The 23,793-nt window shown below is 34.6% G+C and overlaps 4 protein-coding genes across 4 annotated transcripts; 1 reads left to right on the plus strand and 3 right to left on the minus strand.

The window, feature by feature from the left end:
* LOC104730455 (photosystem I reaction center subunit IV A, chloroplastic-like) lies at positions 159-1,268 on the plus strand. The gene is made up of 3 exons (XM_010449618.2): positions 159-502; positions 860-925; positions 1,024-1,268. Exons 1-3 carry the CDS (start codon positions 239-241, stop codon positions 1,129-1,131), a joined length of 438 nt encoding a protein of 145 aa, XP_010447920.1. The 5' UTR covers positions 159-238; the 3' UTR covers positions 1,132-1,268.
* LOC104730456 (protein LOW PSII ACCUMULATION 1, chloroplastic) lies at positions 1,360-3,086 on the minus strand. The gene is made up of 4 exons (XM_010449619.2): positions 2,747-3,086; positions 1,889-2,467; positions 1,755-1,805; positions 1,360-1,667 (listed from the first exon to the last, which is right to left on the minus strand). Exons 1-4 carry the CDS (start codon positions 2,974-2,976, stop codon positions 1,529-1,531), a joined length of 999 nt encoding a protein of 332 aa, XP_010447921.1. The 5' UTR covers positions 2,977-3,086; the 3' UTR covers positions 1,360-1,528.
* LOC104730457 (glutaredoxin-C5, chloroplastic) lies at positions 3,230-5,216 on the minus strand. The gene is made up of 5 exons (XM_010449620.1): positions 4,816-5,216; positions 4,482-4,555; positions 3,823-3,897; positions 3,628-3,654; positions 3,230-3,469 (listed from the first exon to the last, which is right to left on the minus strand). Exons 1-5 carry the CDS (start codon positions 5,094-5,096, stop codon positions 3,393-3,395), a joined length of 534 nt encoding a protein of 177 aa, XP_010447922.1. The 5' UTR covers positions 5,097-5,216; the 3' UTR covers positions 3,230-3,392.
* LOC104730458 (probable indole-3-pyruvate monooxygenase YUCCA8) lies at positions 11,387-12,752 on the minus strand. Its single transcript, XM_010449622.2, has one exon. It carries the CDS (start codon positions 12,685-12,687, stop codon positions 11,404-11,406), a length of 1,284 nt encoding a protein of 427 aa, XP_010447924.1. The 5' UTR covers positions 12,688-12,752; the 3' UTR covers positions 11,387-11,403.

A 23,793-nucleotide genomic window follows, 5' to 3' on the forward strand; every position in this document is an offset into this window, starting at 1 on the left:
GAAATCTGAAATAAGAGTAACGTAATTCCACGTCATGACATTATCTTTAAGAACAGATATGTGATGTACACGTGGCAGATCTCAAGTGGATGGAAACGATTCGTTTAACCCAACCACAACTCATCTCTTCCTCTTTTCTTAGCCTTTCGAACATATTACTTTGGCTTTACTACCACAACAAAACAATCAAGAACCACTCTTTCGTGTCGCCAAAACAATCAAGAAAGAAAAAACAAAGATGGCCATGGCGTCAGCATCGACGGTGTTTGTTCTTCCGGCCAACGTCACCGCGGCCGGTGGCGCTTCGTCGTCCAGGAACTCCGTGTCATTCTTGCCCATGAGAAGCGCCGGTTCTAGGCTTGTAGTCAGAGCAGCCGACGATGCCGCGACTCCGGCTACCTCTTCGTCTAAAGATGCTCCTGCGGCGCCAGCTGCTGCTCCGGCTGGAGCTGCTGCCACCAAACCCAAGCCACCTCCGATTGGCCCTAAGAGAGGGTCTAAGGTCAGCCATCCTAAACCGTCTTAACATCGCCATTATCTATGTATATCACTAACATACGCATACGCCTTAGCTACTTAATCTCGATCAATGGATTCATTTGTAGGCTTATGTAGGCTTTACCAATTACTCAACTAGGAGGAATCGTTAATTGTGAAATTGTAGCTTTTGTTCATATTTTGCTCATAATTAATCTGTTTTTGTTTTACTACCAAGAGATAAAAACATTATGACCGATCCTAGTTGCTTGTATTAGTGCCGTCACAATGTCATAACTTTTGGTTCAAATCTACTAGTGTAGTGTTTGTGACTTTGTGCGTGTGTGCCGGTATCTAATACAAATATATTGGGGTTTCGTAGGTCAAGATTCTAAGGAGAGAATCCTACTGGTTCAAGACCGTTGGATCAGTTGTGGCTGTTGATCAGGTAAACGCATTTAGTCTCAAATTCGTCATACGTTTATATCTTTGATCACCACGCCGGTTTTTACAGATTTTTTTTGACCCTGGCTATAAAATGTGCAGGACCCTAAGAGTAGGTACCCTGTTGTGGTCCGGTTTGCGAAAGTGAACTACGCCAACATATCGACCAACAACTATGCATTGGACGAGATCGAAGAAGTTGCAGCTTAAATGAGAGAAATAAAAAAACTCTTGTGTATTCTATACCATCCTATCCGTTTGTAACTTGACCCGAACCATATGTACCCAAAAGTTTACAAATTATTTCTCCTCATCTGAATCTCTCGAGCCAGTTTTCTTATTTTTCACAGAATGTATTTGGAAAATTCTGTTGACTCTCATTCTACTCAGGGTTAGATGATCTCTTAACCATCCTCATAATAAACATTTTGAAGCCACTCGGTAAACTCCTATATACTTGAGCTGGTCTGACTCAGATTGATCGAAAAATCGTATTTCAAATCAATTTACTACAAAGTGACAATTTTGATTTCATAAATCTGTTCATAACTACACTTGTATGAGACTAAGAAACATATAACTTTGTATCCCTAAGTATTTAGAGTATTTACACTCTACCATCCATACCATCAAGAAGACCGGTCCAGATTCCCTTAACCGGAGGAAGCTGTGCAACAAAGGCTTGCCATGGAGGATAACCCACTCCACTTGCCCTTACACGCCCGTCCAAACGCAGAGACAAATACCTAAAACCAACATTCATATTCAGCTCAAGAACCGGTGCAAGATTCAGTTTTAAACTGTTTTCAAATCAAATGCAAGGAACTACTTACACTGGAGAGTCTGAAGATACATTAGCAAGCTTCTTTTGCTCAGCTAACCACCTGCTCATACAAAAGAACAGAGAGATCAAGACACACCTTCAAGTTCCATTCTTTCAACTATCTTTATGTGGAAAAATTCTTACTTTTCCCATTCTGGGACAAAAACAGGAGTCACTCGCCACAATCTCTTCCTTCTCTGGCTCGATTCTTCATCCGCAATGTCAGTCTCATCAAAGTCCAAAACCGGCGTATTCCCATCCGTAGAATAAGCTACCACAACCACACCTCTCTCCACAAGCCCTTGTGTGAACTCTTTACTTCTATTAAACGCTTCTTCGATAAACTCTGCAGGACCAGAGCAGATGACAAGCCTAGCAACCCCTCTCAGATCTCCTACCGAGATAACTTTATTGTTCTCTTCGACCCTCATTTTGAGTTTTGCAAGATTCTCTTCTCTTGAGAGCCTAACCATTTGTGCATTCTTGGTCTTGTTTTCTCGGAAGTAGAGGAAAGCAAAGAGAGAAGCTGCACCAAAGTCAATTCCCAAACCTTTTATGATCTCAAGAACTTCGCCTGATCTAGCCGGATTTGCAAGTGCACCAATGAGCCTAGAAGTGGCTATTAGTCCTCCTAGTGAACCACTAGCTATGAAGGCAAGGTAGAAGAACATACGGACTGATCTGAACGGAGACAGAACCTCACTACGTATTCTAGCATCAGCACTGAAACCATAAACAGAGATAACTAACTGTTTCATTACAACAAAAGGGTTTCAATAAAAGTGTCCAAATTGTAACATCTCACAGAAAAAATGGTAGCAACAACAATGAGATAACACTCTTGCGTTTATGCAGTTGTTCACTTACTAAAGGTTCAAACTTTCATCAATCTCACTGAGCATATTCCATACACTTAACTGATTCAACAACAACACAGGTAGAACCAGAACCCAAACCCATTTAAACTCAATTTAAAACGGGTTAGAAGAATTCGAATCTTACCTGATTTCGGAAGGCTCGTCTGCAGCAAAACACACGGTATTGAAAGACAAAGGTTGATGCTTTCTAGTTATTGTCAATCTAGGCGTCTTAGGATAAAAATCAAGTCTTTCTCTGTGATGATGATGACGGGAAAATCTACAAGGAGAGTATGATTCTTTTGCCGGATAAAGAGCTCGTTTACTCAGACGACAATGGTAGATGTAAGTCTGAGACGAGACCAGAGTAGCCATTGGTCTCCCTAAGATTCTATTCTCTGCAACTTCCTCTGTTCAGAAGATGACTTCTCCTTTCACTCTCTGGATCATTTTTGATTTTTTGTTTTCTCTATCTACCTGTGATCCTAAACTTGCCACGCTTCTCAGCTTCAACATTTTTGTCTTTTTGGATTCTCTTTATTAGGTAACTTTTTTCTTCTTTATTTACCGGTTCTAGTTTTTTTTGGGATTACACTTTGAAGGCTTGAAACTGCGTGTTACCAAGTGGTGATAGTAAAAAAAAAACAAAGAGAGATTAACAATTACATGACACAGTATATGTTATGTTAATTACTTATTGTATACAAATGATGATAAAGAAAGATATAAAATTGTTTTGAGTTTCCAAAAGCTCCCATATGCAAAATCTCCAAACCAATTTCATCATCTCCTCAGGTCTGACCGTTTTTACCGTTGGCTTCAGCTAACATCAGTTCCAGATCTCCTTTCCTGTTAAGCTTCACTGTCTCTGTAGTACAACAAGAAGAAGATAATGCTGAGAATTGAATTGAAACAACATCGAATATTAAGGAAAAAAACACCAGTGAAGTCTCAGAGAAGTAGAAGGAACATGTTCTCCTAAACTGCGTAATATCTACCAAGAGGCGAGGGGGAAAGAGAACGTACCTGTGCAACCACCAACGTGCTTGCCTCCTGTTCATTAGGACAAAAAGATTTAGACACTGTTATGTGTTGTCATAAACAGGAAACTATCTTGTTCACTTCTTTAGAGCATACAAAGGTTTCATCTTTTGAAGCAGAACATTAGGAAAACAGCATTCAATGCAGATATGATCGATGTAAAAGGAGTAAACTACTTACCAACAAAAACATTAGGAACAGTGTGTTGCCCAGTAAGTCTTTCCAGTACCTTTTGCAGCTGTGGCCCTTGTGGACCTAAAATGAGCCAGAGATGGTTTAGTCAAACAGAACTAAGCACATAACAGATAATATTCTGCTGTCCAAAATCACCAAATCTTTAGACAATTGTATCTTCAGCTGTTTTCAGAGAGACACATAAACTACCAAGATATAGGTAAAGACTAGTAATTCGACAAGAAACAAAGGCAGAATATCACAAACACAAAAGGCAGACAAGAGTCCCCATAAAGTAAGTTTCTAACCCATAGTTCAGAAACAGGAGTTACAGCTTACACAGATAAAGTTATGAACCAGTTCAAATCTGAAAAGTAAACCAATTGAAAGGTAAACAAGACTTTGATTCTTTCAACGAGTCTAAATGCCACAACATAATCTAGATCAGTAAAACACAAATGAAACCAAATCCAAACGATAAAATGCAATACTAATAATAATGGATACTTCTAATTCTCAACAACTAACAAGCATTACTTCATCCTCTATCAAAAGCCATGACATAAACTATAAGTTTACTAATATCATAATCATATCAATTAATCAAGCTAAGCTGACTAAATATATGACAAAACATAGAAGATGTAAAGCAAATGTAAACATACCAAGTTGATCCAATTCAATAACCAGTGGCTGAACCCCAAGTCTCTTGAACAATGTCTTCACTTCAGAACAGTATCTTCAAAACAACACCAAACACCAACAAATATATATATGTTCAAAAAGTAAGCAAAAGAGTCATAATTTGTGAGAAAGGTCAACAGCAAACATTAAGATCTGACGATCAGCAAAACCCATAACTAAAAGGAGTAAACTTTACAATGATATTTAACAAACCCATTCTCCAATTAAGAAAAGAAGCAAGAAAAAAATTCCTAAATTTAGATTATCTGAGACTCAAAAACTGAAAAAAGAGAGAGAAGTGAGAAGAAACCATACGAGCACCAAGTTTTGGAGTAAACAACAACAGTGTTCTCAGTCACTGTTTTCTTAATGTTCTCCTCCATTCTCGATCCAAACGAAGAAGAAGACGACGCAGCCGACGAAGACGAAGACATGGCTCGAACAGAACATGTCTGTTTTAGACATCTCTTGAAAGGAGATCCGACAGATACAAAAGAGAATGAATAAGAAGAGGAAGAAGAAGAAGAAGAGATTGAAGGAATCGGATCCAAAGACGACGATGCAAGTTTCAATGTGTTAAATGCTGTGACAGCCATGGCGAGTTCTGAACCTTAAGAGATTTCTCAAAAATTCTCAAAAAGACAGATTCTTGGAGTTGGAGCTTCTTCTTTGCGTGCTATTTTGTCTCCTCCGTGACTTGTCCTTCTTTTTCTGAAATTTCGTGAACCAACAAAAAAAAATCTGAAACTAATATATTTTATTCTGCGGGATGTACTACTTAATGGGCCTTTAAATGCCCTTTAGTTTATTACTAATGGGCTTTGAACTCTTCTTATAAAGCCTATAAGACCCAGAAGAATAAGAGGGAGATTGCATGCATACTATATAATAAAAGCGTTTTGATGATACATACATACAGTAACTCGTAAAATTATTTAGTCCTCCAATCCATAGTATATAAAAATTTCAACCACTATACCACAATTGCTTAGTAAAATTATAATAACTCGTAAGACATACGATATCTGAACGTTACTTTGAGTTTTTATTCTTTACATTGAGTTATTTCAGTTTTTACATAAGGAATTCAGTATTTGATCGACTAGTATAATGGTTGGCAAGTTTTGTCATTTTACACATAAAGGAAGGCCAATAACAAAATTCGTGAGAAATTTATGATATAAGAAAACAACTCATCCAAGGACCTACCTTGATAAGATCATGTGGGGACTTTTGACTAGTTGTAATGTCATGGGTTCGAATTATTTTCATTTGTTGCTCAATTTGTTTTTGTCCATATCCCACCAACATTTTTCTTCATTCATTTATAGCCCAAATCTTTGTTGCAATAACATACAATCATACACATATACGTAATGTATTATATATATGCACACATACTTGATAAGTACTGTACATGATATATATTAAATATTATTATTATATACGTGCACACACACACACAAAATAACTCGCTTTTAATTATAAACATTTGTATTAATAAAAGTGACTTAAAAAATTGGCAAGTACTCTCATTTGTACAAAGTTCCTTTGTGTTGTCCGTGTCCATCCATGTGTATTTGCATTTTATATATTAAACATTGGCAGTTTGGCACAAATCAAAATACTTTAGAAAAATCAGATATATGGTCTCTTTTCGGAAAATGAACATCTAAATATCCAAATTCAACTATTTAAGGTATTTAGTTAGAATTGTGGTTGTGGGGTTTCAGACATTATATTCTATATTTCCAAATTCTTTTACACAGACTAAAAATTGATGTACTAATTAAGATTTGTATTTGCTTATACAAAATCTTATAATAGAGAAGAAAACAAATCTTGTAAGAAAACTTATTTTACACAGAAATATCAAATTTCTGTATATAGTTTTAAGAAACTATAATGAGGGAATGACGGAATGTTAAACATAATCGGAATGAATCTCGAGCCGGATTGGAACTAAATTGCCCATACTACATAGATGTGTGTGTGGGGTTGCAAGTTCATAAAAAGTGATATAGAGACATGGGTACTATAGTGTTCCACTCGAAACTTTACCATCCCAATGATTAATTCCAGTACATTCGAATTCTTTCTCTTTACGTACCTATTTGGAGTAAAGAACTAAAACTTGATAAACTATATATATATATATATGTATCTTTCTTTTTGACGCTTATCTAAACAAATTATATGGAAAACGTTCGTAGCCCTTGTGATATACTTGTATAGTTAGTTGTTAGAGACGTTGGTCCTCTACTTCAATAACATACATTGTGCAGTTTTACAAAAAAAAAAACATATACATTGTCTATAATTATATTTTATTGATGTATATATATATATATATATATGTAAACGTTGAACTTGGAAAAATCAGTTACGTACGGAAATTAAAATTTCAGAGATTGTATATATGTGTGGTGAAATGTTAGTTTTTCTTGGTATCTTCTTTCTTGTGTTTAGCGTAGAAGATTGTTTCTACAAGTGGTAGTTCATCTAACAGACATAGGCATGTGAAAGAAAACAAACCCTAGTTTTTGCAGACTTCGGTAATGTGTAAGATGGACAATATGGGCCCTTGAACATGAGTGATTTCTCCATTGGAGAATTTGTGATCATTCCCATGTGTTACCCATTTACTCTTTGTCACTGATATCTTTGAAGCAAATTAATCTCAAATCATTTGACCCATATAGACATGCCTAATCGTATATACCATTCAAAAGTAGATGTGTCGATATAATGTTTGAAAACATAATTATTTGGTCGAGATAGTTCAAATCGGTCTGATTGACAATTTTAAATCAAAGTCGTACAAAATCTTGTTACGCAATTTCGGAAAAAGTAAATGAAATTGTGAATGTAAGTGGACATATATCTACCTATGTGATGGATTCCTAGCTAGCTAGGTCTTCATAACCAAAATATAACTAGAATATAAGATAATGCCTATCAAGCGCTAGGGCTTTTGCTAAGGTAATGAAAATAGATTGAGACTACGTGTGAATATGAGGTGACAAGTGACAAGTATGGTATGGTGATGACTGATGTCAAAAAAAGAAAGATGACAAGTATGGCAAAAGAAAAGAAGAAAGCAAAAAGATAATGGTCACTCAAATTCAACATCTCTCAACTTGTAGTTTCTAAATAGGTAACATGCGGTGAGGGTACATGAGGCTAGATGATCACTCCTCCATGGCCTTTGAATAAAATAGACTTCACACGGTGTACACGCCATTATACTTCCAAGATATTATAGACATTTCCAGTTCAAGTATTCTGGTGGAACTTAAAATTTACCATTTATGGAGCTAGTTATATTCTTTTATGGGATTATATAATTGTTATGTCCTCAAATTTTCAATACCTACCTACGTAAATAAATGAATAATATTATATTAGACTTTTTATAATCCAAATCAAATATGTATATATAGTCTGAATTTATTATTAATCAAAGTCAGTTTTATTGTATACAAATGAAAAAAAAATCGTAAACTTTTGTAATTGTCGAGTTTGGCGTGTGATTTATCGATCGCGATACATGTAATATAATACATTTTCCTTTGAATTTTCCATCATAGAGGATAATGTTTTCGTAGAATAAAAATAGGATAACAAATACCAGCAAGAAAAAATAAGAATTTGTTGAAAACTTGAAGTCTTGAATTGTTATAAATTCTATATATATCAATAATAATGACAATAATAATAAATGTACAAATGCTGTGGTCGAAAATGGTTTTGAACTGCTGGCTTTATCCTTTGACGTTGGACATAGGCCGATCTACATTTGATGTGACATTGTAAGATCTCTTTTATTAGTGGATTTTAAATCTCTTCATTGGACCCAACACATGTGGGTTTTTAATGTCATCACAAAATTTATTCACTTTTTCTCTTTGTTTTTTCCCCTCAGACATTTCACTATATAATATAATATATATGTATCTATATATAAATATATTGTTTTCTTCTCCCTGGTTTCGAATTTTGAACAACTGTTTTCTCTAAATTTTGACCAGTTGTTTTTTGCTCTACAATTGTTAGTATACTTTAAACTATCATTTTATGTTTTTTTCTTTCTTCAAATTTATCACAAATTAAAAATATATATACTTTAAGAATATAGCATGCAAATGTAGTTTGGAAAAGGACATTCTTATTTTTCTTTAACAATGCTTCACACTTGAAATTTTCCTTAAGATAGGATACGATAAATATTAAAACGAATCAGATCCACCAGGTTTATAACAGACTGCATATATGTTGTTAATCAGCAAATGCTTATAATATAGTGATTCACTGATTCTTCTGTAACATTGGTCGACATTAGAAAATGTTCTATATGATGCATATGATTGGCAACTAAAATAATAATACTAGTATAATGATTTTTTTTTTTCTGGGGGTCAAATTGCATAATGGTTGAAGGCTTTTAGATGAGTCCTAACTTGGATCGAAGGAAATTTAATTACCTATTTAGTTTCCGTGCAAAGCGGGAAATCGATGCATGAACCACGACACTAATAATTTCATTAATGACTGACTCGAACTAAAGTGGGATTTAATTATGTGTTCTGTTTATTAGGTTTTATCACCTAATTAATTAGTTTCAACCCACCAAAAACACATAGAGATCACATGTATTTGAGAAATGAGAATCATCTCTAAAATTGTGTTTTGACAATTTTAGTTACTTACAAAATTCCCATTAATTAAGTATTTTTTTTTTTTGGCAGTAACAAAAATACATTATACCGGATTAATTTGACCTGATGAATGGTAAAAAAATTATAATAAAATGAAGCTGTGATGTGATTATGTGTATAGTAGCTAGCTGTGATGACCTATGTTCGTGAGCTTTCGTATTTTGCTCTACTCTAGATTTGTTGCGTAGTTCATTACTATTATTATTATTATTATTATTATTATTTTTTTCTCCGAGATTTTAAGAGACTTGTCAATTGACCATAATAATTACTACAAGAATTTTGTTTATGATTTTGTTTCTGTTTTCAATTCATACAACACTGAAAGTTAGTTCATGTGTAATGTTCCCACAAAACTGAATAATTAAAGGGAAAAATGTCATTTAAACCATGAACTTTCAAATTTTGGCCATTTAATCCATGAACTTTGTTGTAGGCCATTTAAAACATCAACTTTTGTTGATTAGTTTTTTTAAACATGAAATTTCTTTGACCAAGCCAAAAAAGACATGACGTTAAATCCGATAATTGACTTACTAACAGACGTTAATATGCCGTTAATTACTCCGTTACTAACAAAACGACAACGTTTTAATAGAAGTTTTAGTTTGAAAAATGTCATTTAAACCATGAACTTTTAAATATAGGCCATTTAAACCATGAAATTGTCAATGCATGTCATTTAAACCATGAACTTTCAACTTTCTGTCATATAAATCATAAACTTGCCATGGGCCTTTGGTGAAAACTAGACAACCTGAAAATTTTGGTTACTGTAGCAAACCGAAAATAGAAAGCCTAACCGTTCGGTGCAATTGATTTGGATAATCGTATTTCGGTTCAATTTGGTAATCGGACCGATTGGTTTATTAGAAACCACAATATATAAACCTAACCGGCTAAACCGTTTAACCCTAGTTTAGTTTCTCTCTTCTTTCTTCGACTCTGTCTCATGATGCGATTCTGAAAAAGAGAAAGAAGAACATCAATTCATCCTTCTTTTTCGATCTTTGTCATATATTTTGTGTCTTTTTGTATTTGTCTTGAGTCTTCTTCATTTATTAGGACACTACACTAGAGTTTAAAGGATTGATCATCTTCTTTTAGGACACTACACTAGAGTTTGAATGATTGATCGTCTTTTTCATGTATTATGGTTTAAATGATATAAATTTGAAAGTTCATGGTTTAAATGACATATATTTACAAGTTCATGGTTTAAACGGCCTATATTTAAAAGTTCATGGTTTAAATGACATTTTTTCGCATTAAAACTTCCATTAAAACGACGTAGTTTTGTCAGTAACGGAGTGATTAACGGCATAGTAACGTCTGTTAGTAGGTTAACTATCGGATTTAACGTCATGTCTTTTTTGGCTTGGTCAACGAAATTTCATGTTTAAATAAGCTAGTCAGCAAAAATTGATGTTTTAAATGGCCTAAAACAAAGTTCATGGTTTAAATGGCCAAAATTTGAAAGTTCATTGTTTAAATGACATTTTTCCCAATAATCAAATCAGTTATTTGTAAAGTTTTTCCTTTGCACTTCCAGAATTTTCTAAGTAGAAAATGACTTACGTCGCATGTTTTTTTTTTCAATTCCTTTATCACCTAAAAGAGGGTTTTCATGATGTTTCAACAAGGCCATAGTAGAGAACTAGAATCCGCAACTCTGAAAATGATTCATAGCAATGATAGCATCAAAGTTTTATCCAAACTACTGTCCAAATTAAACATGCTTGTTCAATACCGACATGGTCTAAAGAGAGCTTCTCTGATACATGAAAAGTAAAAGAGCAGGGCCAAACTACAGAAAGATGGTAAAATTGAAATCAAAATATTTTTGGCTTAAAGAATATCAGAAAAGTGTACACAATATAGATTGTTAACTATGCAAAAAGAGGAAAAACATAGACTTGTACAAAAGAATCAAAGAACCCACCCCAAAAAAATGAATTGTTAAAAAGTATATAGAAAAGAACAAGTAAACAAAAAAAAAAGGAAAACAAAAGGCCACATCTTCCTCTGTTTACACAAAACGCCCAAAACAAACAAGTGGAGGAGGTAACAAAAAAAACACGCACAACACCCTTTGATTCGTTTTGGGTCTTCAGGAGAGGGCTCTTCTCATTTCTGTGATCTATCTCTGCATGTCCTAAACTCTAATCTTTTTTTTTTCCTAAAGTTAGAACTGTTGAGAGATACATCTTCGATGAGAAGCCGTTGAGCGTTTCGTGGGTTGTTTTGTTTCTAGTTTCCAAACAGAGCCTATGTCTTGTGCGATCCTAACCGCATCCATTGACGCACCTGAGAGCCCTTTCTTCGTAAACCCAACTGCATACAATCCTGTCCTCCCTTTCCAACCGTTGTTATCAGCTACTGTCTTTGGGAAACCATTCTTTGCAAAGAACTCACTCTCTTGTAGCCAATATGGGACGTTACTACGATAACCAGTAGCGAGGACTACTGAGTCCACGTCTAGTTGTTCTCCGTTGACAAGTTCGACTTGGTTTCCGTTAAACCTTTTGATCCCTGGAACCACATCGATCTTTCCTGATTTGATCTTCTCCATAGCTCCGATGTCAAGCACGGGTGTTTTGCCTTTGACACTCTTTAGCTCCATCGGACCCATCTCGGGTCGTTTCAACCCGTACTTCTCGATGTTTCCAAGCACCATCCAACTCAAAACCATTAGTATCTTGTCCACAAGCCATAGAGGAAGCCATCTTAACATCTTCATTGCAAGCTCGAACGTGGATTTACCCATTACTTCCCTCGGCATCACGTGAAGGGAGCTTCTCACGACCATGGAAGGCTTAGCGAAATGGTTTGCTAGGTCAAGTGACACTTCCATGCCTGAGTTTCCACAACCGACGACCAGAACTTTTTTCCCGGCGAACTTCTCGCCGGACTTGTAGTCACAAGCGTGAATCACCTCGCCGGAAAACTCGGAAAGTCCCTCAATCTCCGGCATCACTCTTTCCGCATTCTCTCCAGTGGCCACCACAAGCCACCGGCAAATATACTCGACCTCCGTCCGAGTCGACTCGGTGTTCGACACGGTCTTGACTCGCCACAACCCACTGGTCTCATCGAACCGAGCGGTCTGCACACACTCGTTGAACTTAGGGTTGATCTCGAACCGGGTTGCGTAGGACTCAAGGTAGTCGATGAACTGACGCTTCGTCGGGTACTCAGGGAAGTCCTCCGGGAAGGGCATTTTCGGTAATTGACAAAACTGCTTGGGAAGGTGAAGCTTGAGACGATCGTAAGTACGTTTTTGCCATAGAGAAGCAATACAGTCTGCTCTCTCGAGAACAACGAAAGGAACGTTTTGTTCATGTAAACAAGCCGCGGTGGCTAAACCCGAAGGTCCTGCTCCAACGATGACAGGTCCATTGACCCAAATACACCGGTTAGGTGTTGAATCTTGATGATCATGATCCATCAAACGAAACATACTCTCCATTTCTTTTTTTTATATAAGTTTCTTTAACGAGTTTTAGAGTTAGAGAAAGTTTTTGTAAAAGAAAAGAGAAAGTGAGAGAGAGAGATAGAAGCAATAGAGGTAATTGGAAATGGTTATGAATTTGGAATGAAGATAGTGTTTGAAGGTTATGGTGCTTATATAGAAGAATAGATCATCCCATGTGGCGTTGAATATTTTTCCACTCTCGACGATATTTATTTTATTATAGTAATATATAATCATGAGCTTCTGATATTTGTTTTTTTTTTAATAATAACAGAGTATTTGTGAGTATGATTGCTTAAGAGTTGTACTTAATTTATTTAAGAAAAGCTAATGGGTGTGTGTGTGTGACGGTTGAGCACTTGTAATAAACAGTGGTAATGCTTGACGACGAAGTAATAGTGTCATACTAATATTTTTTTTTGGTATTGGGAAATACAAATTTCTACCGACCATTTGGTGTGTGTTACTATTATTACTTAATTACATCTTTTAATTAGTAACTATACTAGTAATATTATTGGTTAATAGTAATACTATTATTAAAAGAGAGAATGAATGTGGAAGTGATGGAATTAGGGAGCAACGATGGTGACTGTTGAGAGAGAAGTGATTCTTCCAAGGAGGATGAAGCCACGTGGGAGATGACGTGGACTGGAGAAGCCACGTGGAGAGGATGAGGGAGCCAAAGCTCTGTTATTATTTTTCTCTTACATTGTGTGGAACCAAATGAATAAATCCACATCAACCCCATTCCCTTCAATTAGAGAGCTTCTTCTAGCTCCACTATTATTATTATTTTTGGTCCCGCCATCTCCACATTTTTCCAATTTTTTTAAATAATATTTTAATAAAACTATGATAAATTTTAGGTACGGAAAATGTGATTTTACTAACAACATATATATCCTTTTATTATTATGTTAAAGACAAATCTCACATTTTTTTTATTTTAGTTAGATCAATAACCAACTAAAATCTTCTACATTGATATCTTTACTACAAGTTATTGATCTAGTGCTCTCACTACTGACTATCACCTCTGTCTATAAAAGATTGATTTTCTAGTTCCACAAAAATTGATTTTTAATATATTTTTAACTAATTAATAATAATTTGTAAACTTCAAAAGTAATCACTTTATGAATTGTTTTTAGTTTATAATTAAATAATCAGTTTTAGTGAAAGAAAATAATATATTTGTTAATAATTAATACTCATTATTTCTTAATTTGTGTGAAAAATTTTAAACATAATTTTTTTAGGAACTGAGAGTAATTTATAATACTAGTGGATGATCATTGTGGACACTTTCAAATGATATGAGAAAAAAAAGTATTTAATTTTTGCTTCTTGTTTACTCAAAATCTCGACCTAAAGAAGTATCAAAATTATTTTTAGTGTAGTGTTTTCATATTAAATTTTAAATTAGGCAATAGAGCCCATCAAAATAAAATATGTGATAGGTAGTATTTGATTAAGGAAGCCTTTTATTAGCTTTAATAAAGTTGGAAATTACACGATTTTAACTTTTGTAACTAAAGCTATGCTAGCCAAGTGATGGTGACTAACTCAAGCTAGAATCGTAAAGATTTTTTTCCTCTTCATTGGTACTTGTAATCGCAATTGTAAAGTGCATTTTCTTGAAAGTAATCAAGCAAAAGCGACTCATATTGGTGGCTGGCTATGAGTTAAGTTTTTGAGTTTGTCAAAAGAAACTTTCTATATTATAATAGAAAATCAGAGGATCCCACCAAAACCCACTAGAAGGATTGTGGGAAGAAGAAACCTAAAATTAGAGATGTAAAGCCATGTGCATGGAACCTTGGTTTCCATGGAGTTTTCTCTTCTTTTCATGTCATCACATTTTGGAAGCTTTGAGTTTGGCATATCCACATATAGACACACTCACCAATATCCATGCTCTATGTGTATGTATATGCTTAAATAATAAACGAAAAGATATACACTCATTAAACGTTATTAGCTTCCTTTTAAAAAAAAAAACGTTATTAGCTTAACCGGTTGAAATTGTTATTTTCATCGTTTTCGGATCGGACTTGAAATCTCGTTCGGAAAAGAGATTCATACATTCTTTATAAACTCATCATGGTATTAAAAAATGCATATGCATTCACCTTTTTCATATAGAATATTAGGGTAAGCACTTTAGGATATGGGTTGGGTTACTAGAAAAGCTTATTAGGTATGAATCAATGTATTATCATCGTGCATTGAGTCACGACCACTTATAGTTATTAACCTTTTTTTTTTTCTTTCTAATCACGATAAACGAAATGTACCAAACTCTTTTATTAGAATTATTAATTACAATATCATTGTGTTATAACTTAAAGTTGATAGTAACCATAGATTCAGAAAGCTTTAATTATTTGTGTGATAGAGAGAGCGAAAGATTGCTCGATCAATTCTCTCACGAATGTCGATCCCTTTATTGTACGAGTTTTTGTTTTTGTTTTTGTTTTTTTTTTTTTTTGCTTTTGTATACTTATTTTTGGTTTTTGTCGTTGTTTGTAATGAATTCGCGTTACTTCACAGGCCAGCTACTATCTTTTTATTTTATATGCCAATTTAATTAATCCGAGGACATGTTCTATTTTAGTTTGGAGAAAATAAAGTTAAAAACACTAGCTAATATTAAAAAGACTATATACTGTATATGTACTAACATATTCAAGCTGTAGAAAAAAAAGGACTCAACTATTCATAACAATACTAAAATAAATATTAGCAAACGTATATATGTTTAATCAAATACGTGAAAAATACTCAAATACGCAAATAAATAAATCTAGTAGATGTTTGTTTCAACTATTGCTTAACAAATTAATGTATAGCTAGCTTTCGTAGTTAGTTTGTAAATTATTTGATAAACGTGAAATACTTGAGTCCGCGTAAAAGTTGTCGTTTATGCATGCATGATTTTAAGCTGTATATATAGCATACTACAAGGTTAAAAGAAAGAATTAACGAAAATTAGTTAGAAATATTGAAAAGTATTAGCATAAATAAATATGGAAACGATAATCAATCATATGGATAGTCACGCGTAAAGAAAAAAAAGAGAAGGATGAAATCATTGGAATACGAAAACGAATCGTTTCATCACAATTAGGCGTAAAGTGAATATGCAGCTCATTCGCCGCAGAAAGTTTTTAATTTAACTTATTATTTTTTTTAATCATAAGAACATACTATACAATTTATTATACATTTCTCATCGCTTCCTACAAGGCTACAAATGGCGGTGCACTCTATCTCAAAGTATTACTATATTATGGTATAACCTTTACGGTTGGTACGTATTAATTAAGTTATTAAAGAATTACACAATACCTTTTGGTTTGTGAAGTTGTTTTTTTATTTCATGTTTGATTTGATTTTTACAACAAAATTGATCAGATAATAAACTGAAAATAACATTTTTTCATAACAAAATCTCAAAATTTATGATTCCATTAAGAAGTTAATTAGTCACATAATATCTAGCTATTTCTAGTCTAAATGTGTAGATGTATAATCATTCACCACTTTTTTAAACTCATACTCCCTCCATTTCAAAATATAGGATGTTTTAAGCAAAACACGCATATTAAAAAATTTTTACTTTTAATAAGTTCAACCAATCAGAAACAATACTACATAATATAAAATACTATACTAATCTAAAAATTACATTGAAATTTTATATATTATGAAACAAAAAACTTCTCTAAAATATCTTATATTTTAAAACAGAGGGAATATAATACATGTGGTTGATTAAACTAAAACATAAATAATCACATAATGTCCTTTGTAATTAGTTTTTAAAGAATTGTGATCTTATCTTTTATTTAATGATTGTGATTTTGTAGTCTGCTGGATGGTGTTTATAGTTTAGTGTGTCAATCTGTATTTTATTTTTTCCATACTGCTTCTGACCAACCATTAGTATTAAAGAGAATATATGTACTACTACTGCTTATAAAATACACCTATAGTAAAACAGATATGAAAAATGGGTATTTTACTACCATTGCACAAAATGTAATTTAGGATTACGCTCAGAGCATAATTGTAAAGGGAGGGGCCATTCCCGAGATTAGAACAGCTTTTCCCGATTTAACAATTGATTTTGCAACGATAAAAGGACTCTTTTTTATCTATTTCTTTTTACTTAATTTATCTATATAGCAACTAGTATATGCTCATTAGACCGCATTAAGTAGGTTCCATAGAATCATCTTCGCAATCCGATGATTTTGATTGGTCACATGTATAGTAGTATACTACTAGTAGAGAACAACTGAATAACATAAAAGAGTTCACCTTTGCGAAAAAAAAAAAAAAAAAACTTAATAGAGTTCACTACTTCATTGAGTAATTGTAATCACAAGATATTTCAAAATTCCAATGTCTTTTTTTTTCTACAGATGTAAAGGAATAATAGTAAAATGAGCTGTGAAATGATAAAATAATATGAGACAGTGAAAATAAGAATAAGAATAACTAGCATTTAAGGAGAAGAAATAAGAATTACAACAGGTCACATGAAATTAAAAACCTTCAAAAGAATATGAAAATATTAATAATCATGTAGAAAGGAACAAGAGATCTTGAAGAATCTATAGGAGCCAAATAATAATAATTATTAATCCATTATATTACATCTCATATTCTCATTATATACAAAAAATGATTGGCATATTAGAACTCCATAGATTTTCCAAGATCTTGTGAAACTAACTCCCCCATACATAACTCAGAAGTCAGATCTGACTAGCATTATACCTAATATGCATATACAATATATATATACACACACACTATACAATTAGTGGTTTAAATAATGGACAAAACCTCATAAACTTCAAATTCGAATATATGGATTGTTATTTTGAACTGTTCTTCTAGATCGTAATACATATATGGATTTTATTTACACAATTATATAGTTTTGTTGAGAGAGTTTGAAGACAGGAGATCTTGATAAAGATTATAGGCACCAAAACCTTAGCAACATTATAACACATTTTAATGAATCCGATTGGTACCACGTTTCAAAATGTTATCGCTTCTATTTATTATGTGTCAAGTAGCTAGAAGGAGCAGATCTCAGCAGGTGATTGATATGAAACATTTGACAGCTTAATTGGTCTGAAAGTTTTGATCTTCAGTGAACTGTTAGAGATTATTATAGTTGATATCTTTGTTAGATAAGTCTCAAGCGTCTGGTTATATGAGAATTTGTGCTGATCAAAATATCTATCAAAGTCATTAATAATTTATATTCTTATAATAAAAATAAATACTAATTCGTAACGACGGGAACATATCAAGGTTTCCACCAAACAAATCTTTTGAACTTGACCAGGGGTGATCATACTTCATTATGAACCAAAACATATGGTGTTTTTCTTTATTTGTGCATTTTATCTACATCATTGACCAACATATGATTAGTTGAGGTAGAATTATAATCTATAACTATTTTAATATTTTATGAAGAAATTAAACATTACTTCAGTACATATGATATAGCAAAAAAGAATTCTTAACTCGTATTACTCTGTTTCTTCTGTAAGATACAAAAAAGGTTATAATAAGACACATAACTCACTAATGATATTAGTACATAATTGATATGTAATCTTATAGGTATGATATGCTCAAAGTAGTTGAAACATTTTTATAACAAAGAAAAGTAAAACTAATTGAAACATATCGAGTTATTGGGTGGAACATTCAAGATATAGTGTGCGTCATACCAATATCATCGAAGTTGTCACATGCTATAGAATATGAATTTTTTTTTTAATAAAGTAATTAAGAAAATTATAACAATTAAACAACCTATTTGTCACACTAATTACCACACTATTTATACAACCAAAACATACGAAAAAGATTCTTGCCTACGTAGACGATTCTCAACAAGAAAATAATCACCGCATGTTGATAAGCTTTGAAGCTTAAAGACCAAGTTATCCTTACAATGGAGAGATAAGGATAAGAGAAAGTCTCAAGATATATTCAAGTTAGAATTAGGAGTTATCTAGTTCTAAGTCCTAATAGTAATAGGAATATGAAAGCCTCTATATATATATCATATGTTGAGTTGTGACCATGATATGAGATTAAGAGAGAGCTTCTAAGTGTTTAGTTTTGAGAGGAAATTTTCTAAACATAATAATAAAGGAGAGTGATTCTTTTATAAAGTTCTGTTCTTAAATCTTTTATTTGGTATCAGAGCTAGGATTGAATCAAAACCAAAGGACCGGATCTTTGATTCAATATGAGCGAGCTGGCTACTAATACATGACAAAAGGATGTTGAAAAATCTGTCTCGATTCAATGTCCGCAACTCACATCTTCAAACTACACAGTTTGGTCAATGAAGATGAAAGTTATACTACGGATTCAAAAGGTTTGGGAAACCATTGAACCAGGTTCTACAGATGCAGATAAAAATGATGTTGCAATAGCCTTATTGTTTCAATCAATTCCTGAGTCTCTTATACTGCAAGTTGGAGACCTTGATTCGCCAAAAGCTATTTGGGAATCGATTAAATCGAGAAACATGGGAGCTGACCGTGTTAAGGAAGCTCGATTACAGACTTTAATGTCTGATTTCGAAAAACTACGGATGAGTGATTCAGAGAAGGTTGATAGTTTTGCTGGAAAGCTATTGGAAATCGCAACACAAGCATCATCACTCGGACAAATAATCGATGAGCCTAAGATGGTGAAGAAAATTCTTAACAGTGTGCCAAGAAATAAGTTTATTCATCTTGTTGCCTCTCTAGAACAAGTATTGAACCTCAATACTACAAGCTTTCAAGAGATAGTTGGAAGACTTAAAGCTTTTGAGGAGAGGGTACAAGGAGAAGATAAACAAGAAGAAACACAAGGAAAGCTGTTGTTTGCAGGATCCGATCAACAAACTCAGTCAAGCTACCCTCAAAGCTTTAATAACTATCGAGGCAGAGGCCGTGGCCGTGGAGGCAGAGGGTACAGAGGACGCGGCAGAGGAAGGTATAACAGTCAAGATCGAACTGATTACCCCACAAATCAGAACCAAACCCAGGAGAAAAAGGAGAAAACGATAACATGTTTTAGATGTGACAAGGTTGGTCACTATGCTTCTTCTTGTCCCGAAAAACTACAGAAGATGCAAGAAGCAAATAAAGTCGAAACAAATGAGACAGAGAAAGCTGATCAAACTCTGTACTTACATGAGGTCGTTTTTCTCAATGAAGATAAGCTCATCCCGAATAACTACAGTAAAGAAGAGGGTATGTGGTATTTAGACAATGGAGCGTCTAATCACATGACTGGACATGAGACTTATTTTGCAGAACTCAATAAGAACATTAAAGGTAAAGTAAAGTTTGGGGATGGATCATGTGTGGAAATAGAAGGCAAAGGATCGATCTTATTTGAAAGCAAGAACGGTGAGCAAGTTCTTGTGACTGATATCTACTTTATCCCTGATTTGAAGAGCAACATCCTCAGTTTAGGACAAGCAACTGAGATAGGGTGTGATGTGCGAATGAGACATAATTACCTCACAGTTCACGATCCAAGCGATAGGCTTCTTGTGAAGGTAATGAGATCCACGAACAAGCTATACAAGGTTAGTCTCAAGATTGGTAGACCAACATCACTACTTACTAGACTTGAAGATAATACGTGGAAGTGGCATGCTCGCCTGGGGCACATTAGTTTTAAAACCATCAAAGCTATGTTCCAGAAGAAGATGGTTTACGGTCTAACGGAGGTCATAGAAGAGAAGATGCTATGTGAATCTTGCTTAGTTGGTAAGCAGACCCGCCAAGTGTTTCCCAAAGCTGCCCTGTTCAGAGTCTCACAACCTTTGGAACTACTTCATGCGGATCTTTGCGGTCCTATTTCGCCTGCAACACTAGCAAATAACAGATACGTCTTTGTTATCATTGATGATTTTTCAAGATATATGTGGTCTATCTTGATCAAAGAAAAAAGTGAAGCTTTTGGAAGCTTCAAAGGATTCAAGAGTGTTGTAGAAAAGGACCTTGGAAGAGCAATTAAAACTCTTAGAACAGACAGGGGGGGAGAGTTCACTTCAAAAGAGTTTAATGATTTCTACATATCTGCTGGGATAAAAAGAAATCTTATTGCACCTTACACCCCTCAACAAAACGGTGTGGTAGAAAGGAGGAATAGGACGTCAATGGAGATGACTAGAAGCTTACTTAAAGCAATGGAGATTCCGAATTACCTTTGGGGAGAGGGTGTTCGCCATGCTACATACTTGATAAACAGAATTCCAACCAAAGCTCTAGATAACATCACTCCGTATGAAAGCTTGCGAGGAAGGAAGCCCAACATTGATCATCTAAGAGTGTTCGGTTGTAAGGCTTATGCGAAGATTGATGGTGCACTTCTTAGAAAACTTGATGATCGTTCACAGTCACTAGTTCACCTTGGAATTGAGCTAGGATCAAAGGCTTACAGGTTGTTTAATCCATCTACCAGAAGGGTAGTGGTAAGCAGAGATGTAGTTTTTAACGAGAAAACTACATGGCCTTGGAATACGTCAGTTGCAGAGACGGATAGGGAGCCAGGAATGTTTCACATGCGATGGGGAGAGGTGGAGGATGCTGGAGAAGGACCTTTTGTCACAAATAATGACTTTGATAATCATGAAGAAGATGAAACAGAGAGTGTATCATCGCAAGAAAACAACAGTGACAATGAGGTAATTGTTACTCAGAACTCGCAACAACAGGAACAACAACAACCTCTACGAAGAACATCTCGTCAAACCAAGAAACCGAAGCACTTAGAGGACTATGTGCTTTTGTCGATGATTGAAAGTGAAATACTCCTATTTCTGATCAACGATGAGCCATGTTCTTATAAGGAAGCTAAAGGCAAAACAGTTTGGAGGATTGCTTGCAAAGAAGAGATAGATTCGATTAATAAAAACAAGACGTGGACTCTCGTTGACAAACCAAGAAACGTGAAGTTGATAGGACTCAAGTGGGTTTTTAAAGTCAAAAGAAATGCAGACGGCTCTATTAATAAGCACAAGGCAAGATTAGTGGCAAAAGGCTATGTCCAAGAAAGTGGGATTGACTTTGGAGAAGCTTTCGCACTAGTAGCTCGTATAGAGACTATACGACTCCTAATTGCCTTGACTGCATCAGATGGATGGGAGATACATCACTTAGATGTAAAAACTGCATTTTTACATGGTGAGCTAAAAGAAGAAGTGTACGTTGATCAGCCAGAAGGATTCGAGATCAAAGGGGAGGAACACAAGGTTTACAAGTTATCTAAAGCCTTGTACGGCTTAAGACAAGCTCCACGAGCCTGGAACACAAAATTGGATCAAATTTTGAAAGAGATGGGTTTCAAAAGGTGTATTAAGGAGACTTCTGTTTATCGAAAATCAAAGGATGGTAATCTGCTTCTAGTTGCTGTCTATGTGGATGATCTACTTGTGACAGGCAACAATCTAGCGTAATAAAAGAGTTCAAGGAAGGAATGTCTGCAAAATTTGAAATGACTGATCTCGGTAAGCTAACCTACTATCTCGGCATTGAAGTAAGTCAGGAAGAAGATGGGATCACTATCAAACAAGAGGGTTATGCAAGAAGAATCTTAAAGGAAGCGGGTTTAGAGAGCTGTAACTCGACTTTGATCCCAATGGAATTCGGACTGCAGGTTTCCAAAGCTCTTGATGAAGCAGAGATAGAGCCAACTCGATATCGAAGGAACGTTGGTTGTTTGAGATACTTGTTACATACTCGTCCTGATCTAGCGTTTGCAGTTGGGATAACAAGTAGATATATGCAGAGTCCTCACAAGTCACATGGTGAAGTTATGAAACAGATATTGAGATATCTACGCGGAACAGCTTCATATGGCTTGAAATACAAATGTGGTGGCTTAAAGGAAATCATAGGTTACAGTGACAGTAGTCACAACATTGATCAAGATGATGGAAGGAGCACGACAGGTCACTTGTTTCTTTTTGGAGACACACCAATCACCTGGTGTTCGCAGAAGCAGGACACAGTCGCAATGTCTTCATGCGAGGCCGAGTTTAGGGCTGCAACAGAAGGAGCAAAGCAAGCAATTTGGCTCCGAGACCTCTTGAGTGAAATTACAGGTTGGAAAAGCAAGCAGATCATGTTGTATGTCGACAACAAGGCACCTATTGCTCTCGCAAGGAACCCTGTTTTTCACGGCAAGAGAAAACACATTCACAAGAGGTTTCACTTTATTCGTGAATGTGTTGAGGGGGAGTTAATCTATGTTGATCACATCCCTGGAGTTGATCAGAAGGCAGATGCATTAACCAAGGCATTAGCAAGAGTACAGTTTCTGGAAATGAGAAGACTGCTAGGAGTTCAAGACATTGCAAAGAGTGATTCAAAGCTTAAAGGGGAGATTGTTGGATAAGCTTTGAAGCTTAAAGACCAAGTTATCCTTACAATGGAGAGATAAGGATAAGAGAAAGTCTCAAGATATATTCAAGTAAGAATTACGAGTTATCTAGTTCTAAGTCCTAATAGTAATAGGAATATGAAAGCCTCTATATATATATCATGTGTTGAGTTGTGACTATGATATGAGATTAAGAGAGAGCTTCTAAGTGTTTAGTTTTGAGAGGAAATTTTCTAAACATAATAATAAAGGAGAGTGATTCTTTTATAAAGTTCTGTTCTTAAATCTTTTACCGCATATAATTTTTTTTTATAGAGAACCGATGGTCACACACATCAAAACTAATATCGTCCTTGTTTATCTCTTTTTTTCTTAATTGGAAACAAATCTCTGTTTTTTAATTTGACCTTTAATTGAGCGGCAGATTGAAGATGAACGATTAATGCTTCTTATAAAGAACCAGCATATTATTAAGTTATACTTTAAACTTGTAAATATATATTTCCATCGAATGTCTGAAACTACATCGATCATTGCAAACGATTAGTAATCATTTAATAAAGTTAAACCCTGTAAATACAGTATTTGATACCGTGACAGGGCCATTGCACCTGGCGCAACCTAAGGTTTCTCATGTGGCACCCCAGGTTTGTATTTTATTAG

This window comes from Camelina sativa, chromosome 12 (genome assembly GCF_000633955.1).
Source record: "Camelina sativa cultivar DH55 chromosome 12, Cs, whole genome shotgun sequence".
In the NCBI taxonomy this organism is placed as follows: domain Eukaryota; kingdom Viridiplantae; phylum Streptophyta; class Magnoliopsida; order Brassicales; family Brassicaceae; genus Camelina; species Camelina sativa.